At 35.6% G+C, this 18,590-nt stretch overlaps 1 protein-coding gene across 1 annotated transcript; it reads left to right on the top strand.

Annotated features, from left to right (window-relative positions):
* Positions 1-5,490: 5,490 nt before the first annotated feature.
* Positions 5,491-16,626, top strand: LOC148955535 (uncharacterized). The gene is made up of 2 exons (XM_089108239.1): positions 5,491-6,275; positions 14,659-16,626. Exons 1-2 carry the CDS (start codon positions 5,599-5,601, stop codon positions 16,583-16,585), a joined length of 2,604 nt encoding a protein of 867 aa, XP_088964365.1. The 5' UTR covers positions 5,491-5,598; the 3' UTR covers positions 16,586-16,626.
* The last annotated feature ends 1,964 nt before the right edge of the window (positions 16,627-18,590 follow it).

The raw sequence follows: 18,590 nt of genomic DNA, 5'->3' as shown, positions 1-18,590 counted from the left end.
TACCTTTTCTAAAACCGCGCTGTTCTTCTCTTAAAACTTTGTCTACGGCAACTCTCAGTCTAAAAAGTATCATGTTACTAAGTATCATGTTACCCTTTGCAGAGGCCGTTGTCTATAGGTCTGGATCTTACGCCCTGCCGCAGTTGTACTCCTATAGAGGATCCTCCCACGATGGGGTTTTGCATCACCATGCAATTTAACCCATTACTGGGAGAAGGTTTGTAACTCATGGGACTTGTGGACAAACCAGTGGGCCATTTCGAGTGTACATTTGAGGGGCCTTCTTCCTCATCCGACTGTATATATGACCCCGGGTGATGGTGCCCTAGTTTCTATTATGGACCCCCCAGGGACAAGGTCCCCCCTTGGTCCGTGACTCCCATAGAGGTACCCTACATATCTGTAGGGCGTTCCCCTATAGCCACCTGGGGACACGCTGAGTGGCCTGGGGGAGGCCAGGAACATAAGTTAAGACAATAAAGCCAAAACAATAAAATGAAAGCAGATTTCCAAAATGATGATAGAAATTATGGTACTTAGGCCACATGTTATAGCAACCACACTAAAGAACCTGGCAGCGGGGCCTTATGGGGCAGATTATATAGATTGGAATAATAACTGACAGTAATTTCTGTTTGGTTTACGTTTTTTTCTTTATTTTGCTCCTTTTTTTTTGGGTTTCATTCCTTCATTCTCGTCCATTTTTGTTTTAGGTTTCGTTTCTTCATTCTACTTCGGTACATTTTGCTCGTTTTCAATTCTAATGTCACTCTTTTTTATTTTGTTTTAATTTAATTTTGTTTTAATTTATTCATTAATGTAAATTAAGTTTCACTCGTTTTAAGATTTATTTATTCATTTACATTAATATATAGTGTATTTTTGTTTGCATTGATTGTTTATTTAATTTCTGTTCGTTTCGAGTTTCATTTATACTTCAATAGCAAAAATAATTTTTTGTTTTAAGCTTGATTTGCATTTTAAATTTAAACTTTACTCGTTTTAAGATTTATTTATTCATTTATATTAGTACCTGTTGTTTTGCATAAGTAATTTGCATGTTAGTACCTGTTGTATTAGTACCATGTTCTTTTGCTATGATTGTTTATTTAATTTCTGTTCGTTTTGGGTTTCATTTATTCTTTGATAGTAATTTCTGGTCGTTTTGAGTTTGAGTTATTATATTTTTTCTACTTATTCTGATCTTAAGTTTTAATATTATCTTTACTTTTCTTTAAAAAACTTCTTTTTCGGCAAGGTTTTTTCAGTTAATTTCTGTTCGTTTTTGATTGCCAAAGTTTCAAGTTTTTCAAAATTCCCTATTTCAAAATTATTTTTTATTCCAAAATAAATTAACAGTATTTGCTAGAACTAATGAAATTAAACTGAATATTCGATATATAACGATATTGATTGCTTAAAGCTCACTAGGTCAAGATTTGGTTTCACTCAGGACCGGATTTAAAGCTTTGCTCCCATGGAGGGAGGGCCAGGGGCCAGCTTCCATGGTTTATCAATCATTGATATTTTTTTGGAGGAGGGAAGGATATCCAGCCATGGACGACCAGGAGTAAGTTGCCATAATTTTTGGAATAAAATATCATTACAAGTTTTTGTTTGTGGGGGAGGGGGGTTGGTCCATGCAGAGAAGGCCAGGGGTTAGGTCTCTTTAAGTTTTGGAACAAAATAGCGTTCATAAGTTTTTTGAGTGGGGGGTGGGGTTGGAAATATGTGATCTTTGAACTAATTTCAAAGCCCTCGCATAAGAACCTCATATATCCCCAGGAAATAACATGCAACACTTGCCCCCGGGCTCTGGGGAGTTGTGTTGACCCTAGAGTTTTTGTTATTTGATCTTTTGACTTATTATAGCAAAATGGCTATCTAAAAAATTCGATTGAATGGATTTGGGGTAAAAAAGGCAGAAGGGCTAGTTTTTTTCCGGTCCCTTTTGACCCTTAAAAAGGAAACTAGAACTTTCAATTTCCAATAAAATGAGCCCCCGATGATGTTTATACGATCATTCCTTCCACCAAAAACTTTTATGCCCCGGGACATAATTAATAACACTTACCCCCGGGTTCTGGGGGGTTGTGTAAACCACTTGAGATTTTTACCTCTCGAGACATTAATTCTTGTTTTCCGATGCTGCTTGCTACCCGTCCTTTCACTTGAGCTATACTATCAGATCGAACATACATAAATGATTTCAATACATTTAATTTTGCAACATATTCCTATGATTTCAAGATATTATACGATCATTCCTTCCACCAAAAACTTTTATGCCCCGGGACATAATTAATAACACTTACCCCCGGGTTCTGGGGGGTTGTGTAAACCACTTGAGATTTTTACCTTTCGAGACACTAATTCTTGTTTTCCGATGCTGCTTGCTACCCGTCCTTTCACTTGAGCTATACTATCAGATCGAACATACATAAATGATTTCAATACATTTAATTTTGCAACATATTCCTATGATTTCAAGATACTCTTCCTAAGTGAGTTACTTTAACCGATTCTAGTCCTATCGCACTTGCATGTTGACAGAAGTGAAATTCAAATGCTCATCAAAGGACGAGTACAAGCAACGCTGTAAATCGTCAGGTTTTGGATTGAGTTTCAACAGTTTCTGCCATCGTAATACTATGTCCATGGTTTTCAGTTTTAAATGTTCTACCAGATTTTTTTTTTTAATTGGAATCTTCAGAAATCCTTCACAAGGTATCATGTGCTCTAACAAACACAGGATTAGGAGAATACTCCCTGTATTTTGGATTTTTCGAGTTTCCCAGTCACTCAATAAGTTGCGTTTGCAATAAGTTGCAGCTTATAAAAAAAAAAAAAATTAAAACGTTATTTTGCATCTGTTTTTCATCACAGTTACATTAAGCCAGTAAAATCTAATGCCATCTATTGAGAATCAAAAATTTACGGTATTTATTTATATTGTAAAATAATTTTCAGTTATTTATAATCTTCGAGGTAGGCTATATGTAGGCTGTTTTACGTCACTAATTGTAGCTATGCAAAGCTAGAATAGTAAAGAAAAAAAGATTCAGCTTTCTCAAATTGGTAATATTCCGATTTGATTTGTTTGCCAACTTGGTCAGTAGCTTTTATGCTAAAACCCTGACAAAATTCACAATTACTATTTTGTTTTTCTGCTCATACCTTGCCTATGGTTATACTACTACTACTACTACAAACTCATCGCAGCACCAAGCCGCCTGAGGCCAACACAGCTACGCACGCTCCTCCTCCACCCCAATCTATTCATAGCCTCCCTTTTTACACCCACCCACGAAGTTCCCATCTCCTTTAAATCTTGCTTTATGACGTCCTCCCACCCCAGACGGGGACGACCTGCTTTCCGTTTAGCCCTAGATGGTTGGCCGAAAAGAACAATCTTCGGCAATCTGTCATCCTTCATCCGCACAACATGCCCTAACCACCTCAACCTTTCTTTCATTATAGACGTAGAAAGCGGTATTGAACCACATTTTTCGTATAGCCTATTGTTTGAAATATGGTCAGTCAACCGGGTACCCAGAACAATCGTTAAGCAATTTCTCTGGAAAACATCTAGCAAATTTTCATCAATTTTTCGGAGCGCCTATGCTTCAGAGCCATATTTGACCACTGTCATCACTGTAGCTTCTAAGATTCTAATCTTGGTTCGCAGACTTATCTTCCTATTCTTCCAGACTTTTTTTTAACTGTGAAAAAACACCCTGAGCCTTGGCTATTTTATTTTTAGTATCTTCACTGCTCCCACCATCTTTACTAATAATACTACCAAGGTAAATGAAGCTGCCCACCTGATCAATCTTTTCATTACCCAACGTCACCTTTTCATCTTCACTTATTCCTAGCCTTAGTGACTTAGTCTTCCTAACATTAATTTTCAAACCAATACTAGCACCCTGAACCTCGCAAAACCTATGGTTATAGATTGTCTATATTTATATTTAATCTCTCTCATAAATCGAGAGAGATTAAGAAATTAGAATATAAAGAGACACAGTAAAAGAGATATTGATAAGCGATTGACTGACCTGATGAGGAGATTTTCAGACAGGCGGTGAATGAGCGAAAAAAAAAATGTAACACAACGCTGTACGGCACTACTTCACCAATTAAAGGAGACTATAGTGATAACCCACTCACGAACTGTGTCATGAAGATTATCGAGTCAACGTTACCTGGCGACATCTACAGGTTCTTAAACCTTAGTCACTAGAAGATGCGATTTAAGGTAATTTAAAGTAAATACGTCTTGGCGGGGGTCCTTGTCGAAATATCTGCTTATTTTTGTTTTGTAGTTTTCCACTGGTTGACTACCCTAGTTTTTCATGCCTATTTGATTTTAATTTATTATTTTCTTCTTCTTTGCTTCATACACATCTGAGGATGACAATTTCCCTCCCACCTAACCCCTGAGGCAAGGGCTGTAACTTATGCAAACTACCCATTGTTAATACATAAGGATTTTAATTGGAAAAGGGACAATATTTGATTCTGGGTCTCCAAACAGGCCTGTGCAATTACAGTGAAACTTTTTAAAAATGTTGAGCTGGAAGCTAAACGTAATCAAAACGCACTATGTGCCTGTTCTTTGTGAAAAAGAAATATCAGCAATATCTAAGGATTAACTGAGGGTATTAAATTGAAAGTTTCAAGGTATGTTGAAAAGATGTTGAAGAGAATTAGTGGGCAGCCCGCCTCCCCCCCCCCCTGATCAACACTGATTGAAATATCAAAATTATCATTTTGTTTAAACTAGTCAAAAGATTAAATAGCTATACCTCTCGGAATACCATGCCCTCTGCCCATTGTCCTTGGGCAAGGATAGTAAATTATGCCAATTGCACATTGTCTCTATGCAGGATTTATCATTGGGAAATATTTGATTCTGAGTGTACCCAAAAAGGTCAGGACAGGGACCAGGACACCTAGGGGCTATTATGGGGAACTGCACCCATGGAGGCACACTTGCTAGACCTTTTTACCCAGGTCCTGACCAATTTTACTTGATAGTAAAAAATTGACAAGAGAAAGCCAAGAATATAGGCTACTACTAACTTTATTTAAGAGATTTCTTAAAGAGACCTACAATCACAAAGTAAAAAAAAAAAAATAAAAACAATTCTAGTATTTTAGTAGCAAGTCTAGCAAACAACTCCCTGATTCTAGATTATTGAAAACTCGTATCTCTAGCATCTTACCTCTGTACTCAATTTTTTTGTGTAGGGTTTTCGGCAAAGACAATTCCGTGGTGTACTTTTTGTTTCGATGCGACGCCATTTTTAGGGGGTTTCAGGCTATTTTCGAAATTTCCTTAAATTTCTTTTCAAAGCAACAATTTACTATAAGGCAAAATTAGATAGTAGTTAACACGAATAGAAAATTAATATTCGTCATAGTATCATTTATTGCTAGTATTTAAGAGTGATAAGAGACTAAGTCATTGTTTTTTTAGTAAGTTCCGCTCCGGAAACTGACTTAATTTAGTTAAAGATACTGAAGTGATATGAATATTATGTGCCCAAGTGCAGCCTAGCTTAGTGGGCTTGTTAAATCATTCGAGGCAAAATGTACTTCAAAGACTATCTTAAGGGATGCACATGCTGTGGACGGATCAAAATTCCCGGACGTTCAGGATCTATGCCGTTTCTTCAAGCTGCTGAGAGTATATTGTCTGATTTTTGTAATGAAGGAAATCATCTTGAATTGAGTGGTCCTCTTATGTTTCCACCAGTTATAAAGAAAATTGGAGACCAAGAACAGCGTGGATTTGTTGCAGAATATGAAGTTTATCAAGAACTAAAAAGTTCACATCTCCCAATGTATGTATTCTACAGCCTAAAAGCCTCTCATAAGAACGAAGAACTTGGAGATTTTATTCTAGTGACGAAATGTTCTGTTATTATTTTAGAGGTAAAGGCATTTAAACTGGTAGAGTACCCCTCAGAGAAAGACTTAAAGATTTTGGTAGATAGATTGTCAAAGCAGTACGAACATCAGAGACTGAGAGTTTTGACCATTTTAGAAAAATATCTACTAGAACACGGAGGTAACAACGCCTCGTTGTCTGTCAAGTATTTCATTTTATTTGCAAATACAATGCGACCAAATCAGCAGAATTTGGATCTTAAAAATGCAGTTTTTAAGGATGACTATATGAAGACGATAGCAGAAGTTATTGACACTGAAAAAGAAGCAGTCATAGACGATGACACTGATTATTCCATTCGAACGCTCTTAGCATGGTTAGTTATTTCCCCTTTATTTTTAATTTATATATATATATATATATATATATATATATATATATATATATATATATATATATATATATATATATATATATATATATATATATATATATATATATATATATATATATATATATATATATATATATATATATATATATATATATATATATATATATATATATATTATCGTACTTATATCGTTAAACGAGAAATAATAAGCCATTATTACCGAAATTATGATTGTTGTGTACAAGATAAGCTATTCCATAGTATTTCGTGAACAACGGCCTATCCAGGATGATTTTTTTTTTTGGGGGGGGGGGTGTATTTTTTCGAGGGGGGTACAAAAAAAAAAAAAAAAAAACGCATCAAAAATTTGTTTAAATGCATTTTGTTATGTTTTGACGAGCTAGCTCGTCATCGTCTAGGCAATGTTGACTGAGGTTTACATAAGAGTTTCTGATTCGTTTAAGTCCATTTCGCAGTATCTTACTCCCCCAAACACCACATCCTTTATTGCCCCGAAGGCGTCTGGTACTCTCTATTTAAGTAGAAGATATGTGCTTTGAAAAAATTTGCTGCACCGGATCAATTTAAAAGTTTATACATGAATCCAAATTTGGAGAATTTCTATCTTATTACCCGGAGTCTCACTATGTTGTTACAATTCAAGCCATAATAACGGCAGTCTCCAAAATCAGACGGAAAGCTTCGTCTGGTATAGATAATATTAATGTATATCATTTTATCCATGGAACCCTTTGCTCAAGTCACATCTAGGATTGCTCATCCAGATGATTTTTGAAATTTTTACATTACCGTCGCCTTTTTGCATTGGTGATCTCACTCCTATTCCCAAGAAAGGCCAATCTAACATTCAGTGCTCAACCTTCAGGCCTATAAAAATCTCTACTACATTCTGTAAACTGTTTGAGCAGCTTTTTGTAGTTGAATTAAAGGAGAAATGTAGCGTTCTGCCATAGCAGTTTGGTTTTCAGAATAAAATAGGGTGCTTTGATGCCCTTAGTGCTGTAGCTAATGTCCTAATGGAGGCTGAACTGGCACAAGAAGGTTTTGTTCTAGCAGCACACGTTGTTAGGTGTAATTTTGACTCATTGATACATCGACCCACGATCCTTCTTGTGGCCAAGAAGAGGTGTTAATCCCACTGTTATTTGTACTTTGAGAAATTTATATTTGCGGCTTAAAGTACACATCAAAATTACAAATCCATTCAGCTTGCCAGTTTCCGATTCATCTAATCTTTCACGTTCTCTACGAAATAGACTTTCTCGTCTTAGTAGCCCACCAAATGATCTGAATAGTTTTGTCTCTATTTATAAAGGTACGCGTCAAAGTGCTACCACTTCGGCTACTCTTTTTAATAACGGTTTCTTAGAGGCTCAATCAAAGTACATATCCTCATGCATCGACGCAGCAGCAAACGTGACACTTGTCTATTATGTGGATGATGTCCTTATTATTGATGATAATAATGATGATGATGATAATGTTCATGTTTAACTCACCACGTCCGGGGTAACCGACGATTATTTAACCGATTTGACGACTCAATCATCAGAGAAACGACTAATGAGATCTTAGGAGCACAGCCCGGCTCTGATAAACCACCGATCACACCCGAAATCATCGAGATCACTGCTGAAAAACGTATTCACGCCAACAAACAAAACCAACAAAGCCATTATGAATACAAAAGGTTAAAACGTATAGTAGAGAAAAAAAAACGGCTGGCTCTGCGCCAATACGTCAATGAGATGTGCCTTGATTGCGAAGACGCCTTTAAAAAAAGAATGGCAGCCTCTACACTTAAAAAAAATTACGGGAGTTGTCTAAAAAGAACCCTATGACAGCAACAAAGATGTTGAATAAACATGGGCAACTCATGGCAGATTCTGGTTAGAGGTGGGACCGCTGGAACGAACACTTTCGCCAGAGACTGAACCCCACAATAACCCCTGACCCATCTATCCTACTTGCTTCTCATCTACGAGAGTACCCCGTGGATACAAGTCCACCACCATTACCAAAGGAGGCAGTTGATGCTATATAGACCCTGAAAACAAATAAAGCTCCTGGCCCAGATGGCATACATTCAGAGCTACTTAAGTCGGGCCCAGAAGAACTGGTAGACATCTATCATAAAGTCACAGTAGGCATCTGGGAAAAAGACCACTTCCCCAGATCTAGGGCGAAAGCCAATATCTGGATCCCCCTCTACAAAAAGGGTGAAAAAGGCGATTGTAATAACTACAGACCAATTCGCATGACAAGCCAACCGGCAAAGATCCTCACGAAAATCTTACATTATCGACTAATATCCTTAACAGACTTCACCTCAGAGGAATATCTGGCCGGCTTCCGAAAAGAACGATCTACTGTAGATCATGTATTTTCCGTCTGACAATTGATGGGGAAATACATAGAGACCGGAAAGGAACTGCTCTCGCTTTTTATTGACTTTAAACAGGGCCTTGATTTAATATGCCACAAAGGGTTTTGGTACATAATTCTCCATTATGGAATCCCCAAAAGTATAGTAACGTTGATTAAAGATATGTATTTGAACATTTGTAGCCAGGTTCAGATGCCTGATGGATTGATAGAAGAGATCCAGATGTCAGAAGGTGTTCTTTAGGGTTGCCTCCTATCCCCTCATCTATTTAATCTGTTTCTAAATAGAGCTTTATCACTTGCTAAAACCACAGACGGTGAATCCATTGGAGGGAAACTTGTCGACAAATTAGCGTACGCAGACGACATCTTGAAAATTAACAGTCATGAATATCTCCTCCAAACAGATACAAACGAGATAGTGTCAGCAAACAAAGCCGTCTGAAGGATAACACTTACAGCAAAAACAAAACTAAAGCGGGCATTTAGAAACTTTATCCCTAAAGCCACGTTCATAATCGGAGACTGGGAGCAAATTAGAATTACAGGGTCCTTCTCCTACCTTAGAATTCTTTTTACCTCTAAAACGATTATTAAAAAACCATTAGGTTTAGATTTGAACTTGCAACCAGCAGCTCCAAGAACCTATCATCAATTTGAAAAAGTAAAGTACTATCAAAATTATTGAAGTCCGGCTCTTTAACTCTCTCATAATCCCCATTGCTATGTATAAAAGTGAAACATGGTTAATTTAAGATAATGATGAAAGGCGAATCTCCGCATTTGAAACAAAATGTCTCCGTCGCATAGCAGAGATCACTTAGATCGACCGAGTATCCAATGAAGACCTCCGTAAACTCCTCCACTGCTCACAAACTATCATGGACCGAATTAGAAGTCAGCAACTCCGCTGGTTTGGTCATATCCAATGAATGTCATCAAATCAACTCTCCAAAATCACGTTTGAAGGACGAGTACATGGCACACGACCTCGTGGGCAACCTCGCAAGAGATGGTACGACAACTTCTATGGCAAGAACCTCACCCAACTTCTGCGTCTAGCACCAGACAGAACCGAATACTGTCACCATATTCAATGACTAGTGAGAAGAGAAGAAGCCCCAATACAGCCACAATGGCCGGAAGGGATATAAGTCAAATAAGTCAAATCTGAGATTCTTCTATTTAATTGGGGCAATTTGGGTCCGACACCGTCAGTCCAAATGGGACGTTCTTTAGGAAAGCCAGTTGAAAAACTTGTTTATCTTGGTCTACCAATTGGCCCATCCCTAAAGAAAATTCGTTTACTGCTGATTTCCCATTTGAAAAAAAATGAGGTGTGTCTAATGCTTCAGTTGTCCGAAATAAAAACGTACAAGAACAATAAGCCTCACTAAACTGTATAATTCAACAGCATCTCCACATTGTCTGTATGCAGAACAATTTTGGACAATTTTCTCACGTAGGGAAAAGCATAAGCTCCTTTCATCATGTTTCCAATTCGCAGAACATTTTGCTTAATTTCTCCCCTTGACCCGAAATTTAGTATTAAGCCGCGATTATAAAATAGTTGACCCAGCAACAGCTCTACCAGAACTTAATTCGAAACACAATCGTAAAATCAGTTTTCATCCATGGTATTCCCTTCTTGTACAGTGATATCTAAAGTTGTATGTATGTAAAAGTTGTTCAGGGTTTTATTGATGTTCTTTATAAACTTTTGTGAAAGTTGTGATGTTTCTTTATTTTCTTTCTCATATTACTTTTTTTTGTCGCTTTATCTATGCACTCCGTCTCTGCGTACTTTTATATTGTCTGATGGGTTAGAAATAAATAAATATATCTTTCAACAGACAAGGAAAGTTTAATTATGAGTTTGGTTCTATTTTTGCCGTCTGTAAAACCCCGTGTCATTTATTTCAAGCAACCCAGAATTAGAATAATATGTCCCAGCGTTTGCACTTGCCCGGTATGTCAGTTGGAGTGGGGTAATTGACTCCTAAATTTGTAAAAATACCTACACTTTGTATCTTTGTTTAAAAAAAACTAAACATAGAAAAAATACACAAAGTATTTTTTCTTGGGTGAATCAGGGTATAGAGGGTACGCGTTTGCGCGGGGGGGGGGGGGAGTACGCCAGACACCTTTTTTTATGTCTAAAACTCACTTCACTGAGGAAAGCTCGGTCCCCTTGTAAAAAAAATGTAAACAAAAATTGTTTTATGCTATAAAAACATTCGTTGTAAGATAAGGATAATTCGGTTATTTGCATTAGAAAACATTGAACGAAGAAACATCTGAGCTAAAACAGAACTTCTCCGCAAGGTGAGAACCTCCTCATGAATTTGAGGTTTTCTTAACTTCAGGATGACACCCCCTTTGCAGACCATCGATTGAAAACAAATTCTGATGGTGCCAAGCGCTTAAGGTAATGGTTGAGCAGACTCCCTTCAATGACGTGCCCAACATAGTGAGCAGTGCCTCCTTTCTTAGGAGTAAGTCTAATTAGAATATAATCATTCACTTCTATTTGATCAATCTCGTGGCAGTTTTCTTTGTCACTCATCCCAAGAGCAAGACTCTCATCAGAGTCGGCATTAAAATTAATATCTTTGTCTCCTCCAAACTCTTCAAAGAACACGGATTCCTCGTCACTTTATGAACAGGTCCACCTTAGCCTTAGATTTTTGAATGGGTTTACTATTCCTCGCCTTTGCTTTTTTTGTGGAGCTTACTTTTTTCTCCTGGGTCTACTTTCTATTAGAAGCCCCATTGTTTGTTGGAAAATAAGTATTGATGATATAGCATTACCAATTGCAGTCACAGAAACACAAATAGACGTCAATTGATAATTCTTATCAGAAGCAACTTTTCTAATTTGTTTTTGAACTTTTTTCCAACAATCTTGCCAATCTTGCATGATTTAAGTTCCATATATTCAGAAGTGGGAACTAGAAGGAGTGTTGACGTCTTCTAATTTTTTGAAAACTAAATTTATTGTGGTTCTGCTCGCCCACCCCAAGGATGCTTTGGCTTGCCCCAAGGTAGTTTCCTTTGGGGTCTAATAGAGAGTTATGAATTTCGATCCAACAGTCCTTTGTACCAATCTTCACCTACAATTCCAGTCCTAGGTTATTCTGTACTATTCCAAGCAGTTGGGATATTAATCCTTTGGTTTTGGCATATGCATGAGCAAGGCTCCTCCCTTTGACGGGACTAAACCTACAGTGTATCTGAGATGCTATTTTCAAGGACTTTGAAAGCCTATCTTCTTGCTCATCTGTGAAAACACGTCTAGTTGCATATTTGAGAAATAAGAAAGAACATGGTAAAGCCTCAATTGGTAAGTCTTGTATTCGAACATTTTAAAAATGATCTTCCAAAGTCTGCTGTGGAATACCAAAAGTAATTGCAGCAGGTCACGTCGATACATTATAGTTAAAGCAGCCGAGACTGCAGCCTGTAGTAATTCTGTATCTCATTCAGTTTTCCTCATTGGATTCTTGTTCGAAGGCTTTCTCACGATGCTTCGTCTAGAAAAGCCCATAATCAAAGAAAGCAATTGAATTCTGGAAATTGTGCATAGGCACAGTGGAGTTAATGTAGTTTTTCGGAAATGGTTTCGCCTTTGGTATAGAAAACGATCATCTAGTAGGCCTACATAATTTCCTGAGATATTTTATAGGCCTGCCATAAAACAGTTCCAGAACCGTAATTCGTGCAGAAAAAAAAATTAAGGAAAAGAAAGAAATTTGACAAGATCATTCTTCTTCTTCTTTCAGTGTCAGACAACATAATTGTTCAAATGACTTTCAATAATGAATTTAAAAACTGAAAACATTAGAATACGCCTTACATAAATGAAATTAAAATGGAAATTTTATAGAAAAGAGGAACTTTTAACTTCTTCATTATGTAAAGCCCGACTTGCAACACTAAAATACACCTTCTGGCGAAATAGACAAAATAGATTTTTGATAGCGTTTCTGTTCTTCCTCCCTCTCTATCTTCATATCCCTCTTCCTCTCTAATTTAAAAATATTACATTTCCATTTTACCTATTTTTTTTGCAACTACGTAAGACCTGGTTATCCGTTCTCTCACAATATAAAGATAGAAATAATAAATTGTATTAAGTAATTCTTTTGAAACTTAGGATCGAAGAATGATTTTATCCGATTTATCACATATAACCAAATGAGATGATTTTATTTCATTTTTGCTCAAGGAAAGTAAAAAAAAAATCCATTTAAAAGTGAATAGCTAATTCAGAACTTAGATTAGCTATTTACTATGTATGTTGCCATTAGATTCCATTTTATGCGACGAAGGATAATCAGACGTAAAACTCTTCTAGCTTCTAGTAACTTTCTTAGGAAATCCGGACGGGGATCATATTTTCTCTAAAATTAGCGATAAAGCTCTACCATTGACATCAACGGAAATCAAAGTTTCCATTCCTGAATCAACTTCAACCGGCGATTCAACTCACATAACATTTTTTTTTCAAATTGTGTTTTTAAACTTTTGGTTACTATGGTCACTCTCTGTTACTAGAATTTGTTCTTCACTAGATTCCATCTGATGCTTCAACCATGATTTTGTCAGTGAGTTCCTATTTGGGGGCTCTAAGTAAAAAAAGATGTGACTTCTATGTATTACGCGTTATAAGATCTTGTCAAAAGATACGCGTGTTATGCCATTTTGTATACGAAGATGAAGTTTGTGTCAAAAGTAGCATTTTATTTTGATATTATCTTCTGTATAAAAAGTACAAGATAAGTCGATTTCCTTTCATATAAGCACTCTCTCAACACTTTACAGCCACTGCTTCAGTACAATCACCCTTAAAAAAAAAAAAAAAAAAAAAAAAAATAGAGACACAAAAGAGACACAACAATGCTTCCCATGCGAAAAAGTGATTTTCTTTGTTGCTCAGGATGGGAAATATTAATTTTCCTATAAAGTTTGTGGCTATGATGATTTCAGTGTCGTGTGGTCCCCAATGAAAATGTTGTAGATTCGCCCCTGCTATGAACTGAAGTTCAGTCTTTACTAGATTTCATCTCGCATTGCAAAAATGAAGACTGTGTCCCATAAAAACCATCTATCTCACCGTAAAACTGTATTCTGTTCAACAAACAATAATAAGAGATAAAAGTGCTGGACCTACAGCTTGCAATCTAATTTTTTCTTTGGGGGAAGGGGTGGAGGTTTTTCTTTTACAAATCTATAGGGAAATCTTTTGTTGCTGAATAGCTTTTACAAAGCTATAGTTCATACAAAGTATATTATTAGTTGTAGTCGTAGTGAAGTCCATTAAAGAAATAGTAACTCTTCACATACATCAAAATTTCACTTCACATACATAAAAAAAAGAAAACATAGAATTCATATACACAAATCTTTCAATCTTTGCTTTTGGAACAGATTGCTTTTAGAGGGGCCACATAATGTTTTTTGGAATAGTGGAACCTTATCTGATTTTGTATAGGGACATATCTGCAGCAAACTGTATATTTTAATTTTAGTTGTGACTTTATGACCTGGATGGCTTCAATCCTTTCTTTCTTCAACCTGTTTTGCTTTTCAGTCTTAACATGACTCATCCGAGAAAAAATTATTTCTGAGTCTGTGTTCAAATGCAGCAGGAACAGGGTTATCAACGTTTAGGTCCATGAATATGTCCCCTGAGCACCCGAAAATGTGATATTTTCAGCCAAATTTTGATTAACAGTTGCCATTTATTGTATTGTATATAATCATTATACTTAGCTATTAAATCTCCATATTTCGGTAGGGGAATTAGACCTTAATCCCTTCCTCTTTATACCGCCTTATAGACTATTATAAAATGTAGATTTACATAATATTTTTTCAGAATATTTTGTGATTAATTCTTTTCTAATGAACTTGTACTTCTTTCCAAGTACTACGTATCTTTTTTTTCTCTTTCTAGGTTTTATGGAACTTACGCGAGTGAATCATTTATAGAACCCAACAAACTTGTTCATCATGACAGCAGTAAAGCAAGAAAAGAACTAGATAAAGAATACATAAAAAATAAGAATGATATTGATGGTGTTTTTCTAACACCAGCGCAAATGGAAGTTGTTTCATGTAATCAGAACTACCTTCAAATCACAGGTGCTCCAGGTACCGGCAAAACTTACTGTTTGCTTGCAAAGATGGTTCAAGTCTTTCTAAAACTTTGGAAAGAGGTTGAAGGAAACCCTGGAAATTCTAAGGAGCTCATTCTTCTTATCCATGAAAGCGAGGATATGCTAATTAAAATCCGTAAAAGTTTTTGGAATTCTATTGAAAAACGGATTGGAATTCATAACTCAATGAAAAAACTTGTCAAATTTACCTTCTCGGCATATCTAGTCAACTTTGACCAAATTGACGAATCAATTTTTAAGATCCCGGGAAAAGACAAAATTTTCAAACTCTTCCGTGACGATACTGTTGGTTTTGCAGATATAAGAAAAGTGAGTGGATATGATCCTATGCTAAAGCTGATAAGTAATTCGAACTTCTGTTGGTTCACAACCTATACAATTCTCCCGTCCCTTCAAACCTTGTTACGACCCTTCTCTCTATTGGAGATTAAAGATGACGCAATCCATGAAATTTGTCAATGTGCTCGCCTTACAGATACACTTAGATTTACAGCAAGTATCCACGAACTTACAGATGCAGTATTAAGCACCATAAGTACTCATCGGTACTCACAATGGGATGACTTAAGAACGAGAGTTGAAATTATATATGGATACAATGGATACAAATCGGGGACTCGTGTGGTAGGAGTGCCATGTGATCTCTACCAAGTACAGAGCCATAGTGAAATGGTTGACAAAGTTGTTGCGATAGTTGAAGCCTACATTATAACAGGGAAATTTGGAATTGATGATATTGCTGTGGTAAAAATTTCGGAATATTTTGACACAGTCAATATGACCATTGAGGAGATCTTAAATATTACCCACAAGAAAGAAGAGCAATTTTTACCATCTTTGCGGCAACGCCTTAAACCGATATTAAATGATAAAATCTACAGATTTAAGGATAACATTCACTCACCCGAAAGACTTCGAGGAAGAGAAATGGAGTGTGTTATTGTTTGTGTTCTGGAATCACTGTCAAGCCCTGAAAAGCTGAAGGACATACACGCCTTACAAGCCTTCCAAGTTTTGGAAGCCATTACAAGAGCCACTTCAGCGGTAATAGTGCTTTATCTTGAGGGCAATCAGCAAATAAAAACTGCACACGAGAATTTGAAAAATAAAATACCTTCTGTTTCCCCATCAAATATTTACAAGAAACTGAATTCAAGCGTGATTCACAAACATCCACCTCAGAAGCTTATAAGTTTTCTAATTGATGACGCAGTACAAGTTATGATTATATTTTTTTTGTTTCATAGGGCCTACCACACAATAATAGGACAAGAAAAACTTTGGCCTGTTTGTGATCTTCGATGTGTCGGACACTTAAAAAACAAAATTAAAATTAAGGCGTCTTCTGCAGTTATAACTGCATTTTGGGATCTCTTCTACCTAACTCTTCTGACTGGGCAAATAAGTATTTTAATAAAAAAGGCTAAGGAAGAAAAATCACGAAACACTCATTGTAGCGATACATTAAAGACGATAGAAAAGCGAATATTGATTCTTTTGAATTTCCTTTCAAAAAAGATTGATGTCATAATCCCAGAAATAAAAGATGCAACTACTCTCAGCACAGAAAACTTTGATACATTCGACTTGAAGTACTTCAATTTATGCCGGATCATTAAATCTCAAATGCCGAAGTCCTTGGATGGGTTTGACATGGAAACTAACAATGTGTTGAATAAAATCCATATTTTTGTAAGAAACTAGGAATTACTGAGAAAAGTGAACCTAGAAATCGAGCAGAAAATTGTTGTGAAGTTGTTGTGAAGTGTATTTTATGGTATTTGAGTGATGTTGTTGTAGATGCCTTTATTCTCCCTTTATAGGGGAGGTAAACTATGGCCCTAAGGTAATTAAACTTTGGTAGCATGCCTTAGGCTATAACCGGACTAATGAGGCGTACTAACTGGGTATGTTCGAGAGGCTAAAAGTAGATCATAGAGAGATTGTCTAAAATACAATACTTTTATTTAATTTACACATAATAATTCCAGATATAGATATTCTACTGGGTCTGGCTGTCCCAAGTAGACCACAAGTCTCAGAAACTACAATAATATATAATAAGATACAGACACTTACAATGATCCGACAAGATCCCAAGGTATTTCTAACGAGAAAATAAACGGGCAGAGGTTCGCCCTGCAAGTCAAAAAGTCTCTCTTCAGTCTCAAAAATCTGGGTATATATATAAAAAACTAACCACGTCCTTCCGGTACATTGACGCATTTAGCCAGGAAATTGATTATTGAGCAAGTTCCATCCAAGCTTACACATTCCACGATTTGTATCTTTATCTTAAAAAGTGGTATTTTTAAACTTTGTTTTTGCGTCTTAATATATTTTTACTCAATTAATAATTAACTAAATTCGAAAGATTTACCACAATACTCCCCATTTAAAGAAGAATTGTCCCAATTCTCAATATTTTACTTTTAAAACAACTTAATATTGTTTACAGCTATTATGCTGCCATCTTTGGGTCTTTATGTGCATATACCCTCAATGGGTTTCCTTAGGGTCATGTTTCTGGTCCAATATAGGCCATGTTCTTTTTTGTCGAAGGATTTCAATTTGAAATTCATCCTTGTTTCTCTTTTTCTCTGTCTCTAGGACTGAAAAATACTCTTTTTAGCCTTTTGCATATGCATCTTCTGTTTTAACTTGACCCCAAGCGGCTTAAACATTATATTAGTGGTTTTGCTTAAATTAGATTTATATAAGATAAGTTTTATGAATTTTTTTTGAGTATAAATTTAATTCCCCTTAATAATTTAATTTATCTGTGTGATGTGGTTAATATACCGTTTATTTTTCTTTTAGAATTACCTTGGATAAATTACATATAACATTATTAATTTTTAAATTTTCACATATTTTTCTAGCACAAAGCATTTTCACATATTTCCAGCTATTTGGGCTAGGTAGTACATTATCTAGGCCTAAATTAAGTTCTGATTTTATCTCACTTGATGAACTTGTAGCAAAGCCTGTATTACTGCTATAGTTTCCAAATATCAGTTGATCAAGAATCGTTTGATTTCTGATGGTATGAGATGATAGTATTAGGATATATTTGAAGTGGCTTCAAAATTTGTTACTTTCCAAAAATGTGTCAAAATATGATTGAAAGAAAAATGGATCCGAAAAGATGCTACGAAAAATTTGATTTCCAAAAAAAATAGCTAAGGCTGTATCTAAAATAAATATTCACATTAGAATACATATAAAAGCATATAGTTTTACATATATAGTAGAAAGAAACACTCAAAATTCGTATATATCAATGTATTCTTTTTTTTAACGAAAGTTAATTACTTTTAATTACTTTCTCTTCTTTTTACTCTTAATATGTAATTATTAATCACTTAACAGATTGTTTCACAATAAAACTATATCTACACATTGACTCGATGTCAAACATTTATATATTGCATTAAATCACTAGTTAAAACTTAAAGAAAATAAAAATATAGTATATATTTATACAAGCATTGTGTAATTGCTTAGATAAGTATTTTTTTTTTAATTCGCAAAACTAGATAGGATATTTAACTACTGTTTAAAACTTAAAGCATTAAAAAATAATACACGGTATAGATAAGCATTGGAATTAATTCCAATTATTGTTTTGTTAATTGTTTATGAAGTATTAATGTAGAATACTTCTTGAATGATATAAAAATAAAAAAACACAAACACTCAACATTTA

This window comes from Artemia sp. Qi Xiang Cuo, chromosome 2, assembly GCF_049724085.1.
Source record: "Artemia sp. Qi Xiang Cuo chromosome 2, ASM4972408v1, whole genome shotgun sequence".
In the NCBI taxonomy this organism is placed as follows: domain Eukaryota; kingdom Metazoa; phylum Arthropoda; class Branchiopoda; order Anostraca; family Artemiidae; genus Artemia; species Artemia sp. Qi Xiang Cuo.
The sequence above is the reverse complement of the archived record's forward strand: the minus strand, read 5'-3'. Positions and strand labels throughout refer to the sequence as shown.

Bases quoted from the DNA above. Each gene is read 5' to 3' on its own strand.
- LOC148955535 (XM_089108239.1), top strand. From the start codon at position 5,599: ATGTACTTCAAAGACTATCTTAAGGGATGCACATGCTGTGGACGGATC. The intron at 6,276-14,658 runs GTTAGTTATTTC...TTCTCTTTCTAG, and splicing joins ATTCGAACGCTCTTAGCATG to GTTTTATGGAACTTACGCGA.